Source organism: Neovison vison, chromosome 3 (assembly GCF_020171115.1).
Source record: "Neovison vison isolate M4711 chromosome 3, ASM_NN_V1, whole genome shotgun sequence".
Taxonomy (NCBI): Eukaryota; Metazoa; Chordata; class Mammalia; order Carnivora; family Mustelidae; genus Neogale; species Neogale vison.
The window spans coordinates 175265671-175272255 of NC_058093.1; the positions used below are offsets into that span (position 1 = coordinate 175265671).

At 35.2% G+C, this 6585-nt stretch overlaps 1 protein-coding gene across 1 annotated transcript; it reads left to right on the plus strand.

The window, feature by feature from the left end:
• The first annotated feature begins 2934 nt into the window (after positions 1 to 2934).
• Positions 2935 to 3485, plus strand: LOC122901954 (S-phase kinase-associated protein 1-like). Its single transcript, XM_044241011.1, has one exon. The coding sequence runs from the start codon at positions 2955 to 2957 to the stop codon at positions 3444 to 3446; it is 492 nt and encodes a 163-aa protein (XP_044096946.1). The 5' UTR covers positions 2935 to 2954; the 3' UTR covers positions 3447 to 3485.
• The last annotated feature ends 3100 nt before the right edge of the window (positions 3486 to 6585 follow it).

The following is a 6585-nucleotide window of genomic DNA, read 5'->3' on the forward strand; positions in this document are numbered from 1 at the left end:
ATACCAATACAGGCCTACCTCAAGAAGCAAGAAAAGTCTCAAATACACAATCTAAACTTAAACCTAAAGGAGCTAGAAAAAACAACAAATGAGGTCTAAAGCCAGCAGAAGAAGGGAAATAATAAAGACTAGAGCAGAAATAAATGATATAGAAACAAAGAAATAACAACAAAAATAAAAACCAGCAGAACAGATCAATGAAACCAGGAGCTGGTTCTTTGAAAGAATTAATAAAGACGCCAAATTGCCAGGGGAATTTTGGAAAAGAAAACCAAAACTGGGGTATCATAATGCCTGAGTTCAAGCTATACTGTAATCCCATAGTTGACAAAACAACAAAAGCAACAAAATCTACCGACAAATAGAAGTCCAGGGCCAGATGGCTTCCCAGGGGAATTCTACTGTATGGGTAAAGAAGAATTAATACCTACTCTTCTCAAACTGTTCCCAAAAAATAGAAATGAAAGGGAAACTTCCAAACTTCCAAACTCATTCTACAAGGCCAACATTAGCCTGATTTCAAAACCAGACAAATACCCAACTAAAAAAGAGAACTACAAGCCGATACCCCTGATGAACATGGATGCAAAGATTCTCAACAAGATACTAGAAAATCTAATCCAATAATACATTAAAACAATAATTCACCATGATCAAATGGGATTTATCCCTGGGTTGAAAGGGTTGTTCAATAATTGTAAAGCAATCAATATGATATATGCCACATTAATAAAAGAAATATAAGAACCATATGATTTACTCAATAGATGCAGCCAAGTATTTGACATAGTATAGCATCTATTCTTAATAAATAAAAACCATCAACAAAATAGGGATAGAAGGAATATACCTCGACATCATAAAGGTGACATGTGAAAAGCCCACAGGTAGTATCATCCTCAATAGGAAAAACTGAGAGCTTTTCCTTTATGGTCAAAGGTACAAAATATTGATGTCCACTCTCACCACTGCTTGGGGGGGGTTTCTTATTGTTTTGTTTTGTTTTTTTTAAGATTTTATTTATATATTTGACAGAGAAAGAGAGAGTACAAGGAGGGGGAGTGGCAGGAAGAGAGAAAAGGAGGCTCTCACTCAGCAAAGAGCCCAAAGTGGGGCTTGATCCCAGGACCCTGGGATCATGACCTGAGCCAAAGTCAGATGCTTAACCAACTGAGCCACCCAGGTGCCCCACACCACTATTTTTAACATAGTACGAGAAGTCTTAGTAATCAGATAGCAAAAGGAAATAAAGGTATCAAAATCAGCAAGGAAGAAGTCAAACTTTCACTATTTGCACATGACATGATATTGTATATAAAAAACTCAAAAGACTCCACCAAAAAATTGCTAGAAATGATAAATGAATTCAGTAAAGTTGCAGGATACAAAGCCAACACACAGAAATCTATTGCATTTCTGTACACCAATAATGAAGCAGCAGAAAGAGAAATCAAGAAATCAATTCCATTTACAATTGCATCAAAAAAACACAAGATACCTAGGAATAAATCTAAACCAAGAGGGAAAAGATCTGTACTCTGAAAACTATAGAACACTTATGAAAGAAATTGAAGAAGACACACAAAAAAATTAGAAGTATAAATATTGTTAAAATGTCTATACTACTCAAAACAATCTACCCATTTAATGTAATCCTTATCAAAATACCACAAGCATTTTTCACAGTACTAGAACAAAGAATCCCCAAATTTATATGGAATCACAAAAAGCCTGACAAGCCAAAGGAGTCTTGTAAAAGAAAAGAACAGCAGGATACATCACAATTCCAGACTTCAAGTTATATTATAAAGCTGCAGTGATCAAGACAGTATGGTACTGGCACAAAAACAGACACATAGTTCAATGGAAGAGAATAGAAAACCCTGAAATTGACCCACAACTATATGGTCAACTAATCTTTGATAAAGCAATAAAGAATATCCAGTGGAATATTAAATATCCTTCAACAAAAGGTATTGGGAAAACTGGAGAGCAACATGCAGAAGAATGAAACTGGACCATTTTCTTAAATCACACATAAAAACAAATTCAAAATGGATGAAAAACCTAAATGTGATACAGGAATCCATCAAAATCCTGGAGGAGAACAAAGGCAGTAACCTCTTTGACATTTGCCATAGAAACTTCTTACTAGCTAGGTCTCCAGAGGCAAGGGAAACAAATAAAAATGAACAGCTGGGACCTCGTCTAGATTAAAACAAAACAAAACAAAATAAAACACTTCTTCAGAGCAAAGGAAACAATCAACAAACCTAAAAGGCAACCTTTGGAAGAGGAAAAGATATTTGCAAAAACATATCTGATAAAGCGTTAATATTCAAAATGTATAATGAACTTATCAAACTCAAAACCCAAAACACAAATAACCCAGTTAAAAAATGAGCAGAAGAGGTGAATAGATGTTTTTCCAAAGAAGACATAAAAATGACCAGTAGATACATGAAAAGTTGCTCAGTATTACTCATCATCAGGGAAATACAAATCAAAACTAGAATGAAATAATACCTCACACCTGTCAGAATGGCTAAAATTAACAACACAGGAAATAACACATCTTGGTGAGGATGCAAAGAAAGGGGAACCATTTTACATTGTTGGTGAGAAAGCAAACTGGTACAGCCGTTCTGGAATACAATATGGAGGTTTCTCAAAAGGTAAACAATAGAAATATCCTACAATACAGCAATTGCAATACTAAGAATTTACCCAAAGGATACCAAAATACTGGCTTAAAGGGATACATGCACCCCAGTGTTCATGGCAGCATTATCTACAATAGCCAAGTTATGGAGACAGCCCAAATGTCCACAGACTGATGAATGGATAAAGAAGATATATACAAAGTGGCCTTGTTCTTCGCTTTTCTCCCCACGTCCGGAGGCTGCTGTGTTTTTGTCAGCCTCCAACCCGCAGTCAGCCTGAGACCGAGCACCATGCCTTCAATTAAGTTGCAGAGTTCCGATGGAGAGATATTTGAAGTTGATGTTGAAATCACCAAACAGTCTGTGACTATCAAGACCATGTTGGAAGATTTGGGAATGGACGATGAAGGAGATGATGATCCAGTTCCTCTACCAAATGTTAATGCAGCAATATTAAAAAAGGTCATTCAGTGGTACACCCACCACAAGGATGACCCCCCTCCTCCTGAGGATGATGAGAACAAAGAAAAGCAGACAGATGATATCCCAGTTTGGGACCAAGAATTCCTGAAAGTTGACCAAGGAACACTGTTTGAACTTAATCTGGCTGCGAACTACTTAGACATCAAAGGTTTGCTTGATGTTACATGCAAGACTGTTGCCAATATGATCAAGGGGAAAACTCCTGAGGAGATCCGCAAGACATTCAATATCAAAAATGACTTTACTGAAGAAAAGGAAGCCCAGCTATGCAAAGAGAACCAGTGGTGTGAAGAGAAGTGAAATGTTATGCCTGACACTGTAACACTGTAAGGATTGTTCCAAAGACTAGTTGCACTGCTCTGTTTATAATTGTTGACACACAGTAGACAAATGGCAGCAGCGAATCAGTTGTTTAAGCAGAATATTGTCCTCCTTGCATGTGTAGTTTGAGTACAGATTCCAAACTTATGGCTGAGTTTCTTCTAGTACGATCAAAAGTTTTTTTTCTTTGCTCTAAATAAACCTGAACTGTGAGTTCTCTGTAGAAGGTGGCATTTTGGGCTTTCCCTCTCTTTGTAAAGCGATTTCTGCCTAGTTTATTGTCTAGTTAACTTTAGGTTAATGACCTTTTAAAAGTTGGCATTGTAAATAAAACAAGTTGAAAAAAGTTTTCTGAAATAGAATTAACAATGTGTTATCTTTATTCATGAGTTGGAAACTGGAAAAAGGCTACTTGAGGTAAATGTTTTGAGTGGGATTATTAGGGTGTCTTCCAGATTCCTGGAGTCAAGGAGTACCACTGGTATTGATTAGCCTGTATGTAGCAGGGCTCCCTTAATTGGATCTAAGGACTTGTTTTTGCATTTTTAATTCTCAGCTTTGAATATGTTGGCTAGAGACTCAGTTACTACTAAATTTGTGGTTTGGGGGGGAAATGTAACTAGCCAGTCTGTTAGCTTTTCGATTAAAAAAGACAAATAACTCCCCCCCCAAAAAGAAGATATATACAATGGAATATTACTCAGCCATCAAAAAGAATGAAATTGTGCCATTGCAACAATGTGGATGGAGCTAGAGACTTATGCTAAGAGAAATAAGTCAGAGAAATACAAACACCGTATGATTTCACTCATATGTGGGATTTAAGAAACAAAACAAACAATCATAAGGGAAAAAAAAGAGAAGCAAACCATAGAAGAGACTGTTGACTATAGAGAACAAACTGAGGATATGGAGATAGGAATAGGTTAAATGCATATTAAGGAGAGTACCTGTGATGAACAATGAGCATTGGATTTAAGAGATGAATCACTAAATCCTACACCTGAAACTAATACTAAACTGTATGTTAACTAACTAGAATTTAAATAAAAACTTGGGGGAAAAAAGAAGACAGCAGATTTTTCATCAGAAATAGGAGAAATAAAAAGGGAAGTTACATCTTTAAAATACTGAAAATAAAACCTCTCACTGTAAATTCTATGTCCAGGAAATGTATCTCTCAAAAACAAAGGCAAATAACTGAAATAATTCAAAACTAGTAGACTCATTATGAAGAAATGGTAAAGAAAATTCTTCAACAGAAGAAAAATGACAGAAGATGTAGTAATGGATCTACACAAAGAATGAGGACACTGAAAATATTTACTATTTGGGTAAATAGATAAGTATTTCCTTATAATTTAAATCTCTTTTAAAAAGAAATAGGGTACCAGGTGGTGGGTATTATAGAGGGCATGGCTTGCATGGAGCACTGGGTGTGGTGAAAAAAAAATGAATAATGTTTTTCTGAAAATAAATAAATGGGAAAAAAAAAGAAATAGCAATGTAATATGTGGTTTACAGTATATATAAAAGTAAAATGTGTGATAGCAATATCATAAAGGCCAGGAGTAGGAAAATGGGAGTACTACTATAACATTCATATATTATATGTAAAGTGGCACAATGTCACTTGAAGTTAGACCATCATAAATTAAACATATTTGGGATAAATTCTAAAGCAACCATTGAAATAATAAAACATTATTAAAAAGAGTTGCAGTTAACAAGTCAGAAAAGGAAGAAAAAGTGAATTATAGAAATAAATCAATTAATCCAAAAGAAGGTAGAAAAAGAAGAAAAGGGAAACAAAAATAACAGCTGAGACAAATAGAAAATAAATAACAAGACAGACTTAACCTAATATAAATAATCCCATCACACAGAAATGGTATAAACATCCCAATTAAAAGGCAGAATTTGTTAGATTAGATTTAAAAAGCAAGACTCAACTACTTTCTGCTTATAAGAATCACATTTAAATAAACACAAATAGGATACAACAAAAAAAATGTAAAATGATATATTATGCTAACTCTAATAAAAAGAGAGTTAAATGGCTATATTAGTATCATAGGTAAGCAGTGCAGCATATAATTAAGAACAGATAAGATCAAGATGATATTGGGTTGCTGAAATCAATTTTGATGGTTCAAATCTCTTTTAATCCAATAGATACACAATCAGAAATTTCTAAATTCCCCAGTACTCTAGGTACTCATTTACAGGCTTTAAACTTGAATTGAATAAGACTATTTTCTATTCTTGGTTCTTAAAATTTCCTAATTTAGCCCATCTTTTCTGCACGAACAAATATTATCAAGTCCTGTTTATGGACACTTAAAAGAGATGTGTGGTAAGCTGCAGCCTTCTTCATCACCTTAATGTGGAAAATTTCACTGAAAAGGGAGCATTGAAAAGGAAGAACAGAAGGAAAACAAGACTGAAATTAGTTCATTGGTAACTGCCTTACTTATCAGTTAGAGAGTGTAACAAGCATGTGCATCAATTTGGGTTGTTTGTTCAAAAGTAAAAGTAGTCAATTATAGCTAAAATAAGTAAAAAGAACATATTTATTGGAAGGACAAGAAGTAGTTTAAACAGAATCAGAAGAAAATCCAAAAACCAGTTCTCAGAAAAGACAACAATCAGGGTAGCATCTGGGAAGAAGGGGTGACAGACCCTTCAAGGCCACAGGGTTGATATAGTAGACAAAATAATGCCCCTATCAAAGCCTACCCATGTCCTATTCCCTAGAACTGCGAATATGCTACCTTTGATGGCAAGAGGAGTTAAAGTTGCAGATGGAATAATGATCGCTACTCAGTTGATCTTAACCATGATTCTGAATTATTCACTTGAGCCTAAGGTAATTACAAGAGTCTCTAAAAGAGGAAGAGAGGCAGAAGAGCAGAGTCAAAAATGGAGATGTGATGACGGAAGCACAGACAGAGAGATGCAACATGAGAAGCACTTGTCCTGCCCTTCACTTAGAAGAGGGAGGAAGAAGGCCAGGAGTCAAGGAATGCAGGCAGGTTCTAGAAGCATAGCCCCATCAAAATCTTAAGTTTAGCCAAACAAAACCTGTGTCAAACTTCCAACCTCCAGAACTTAGAAA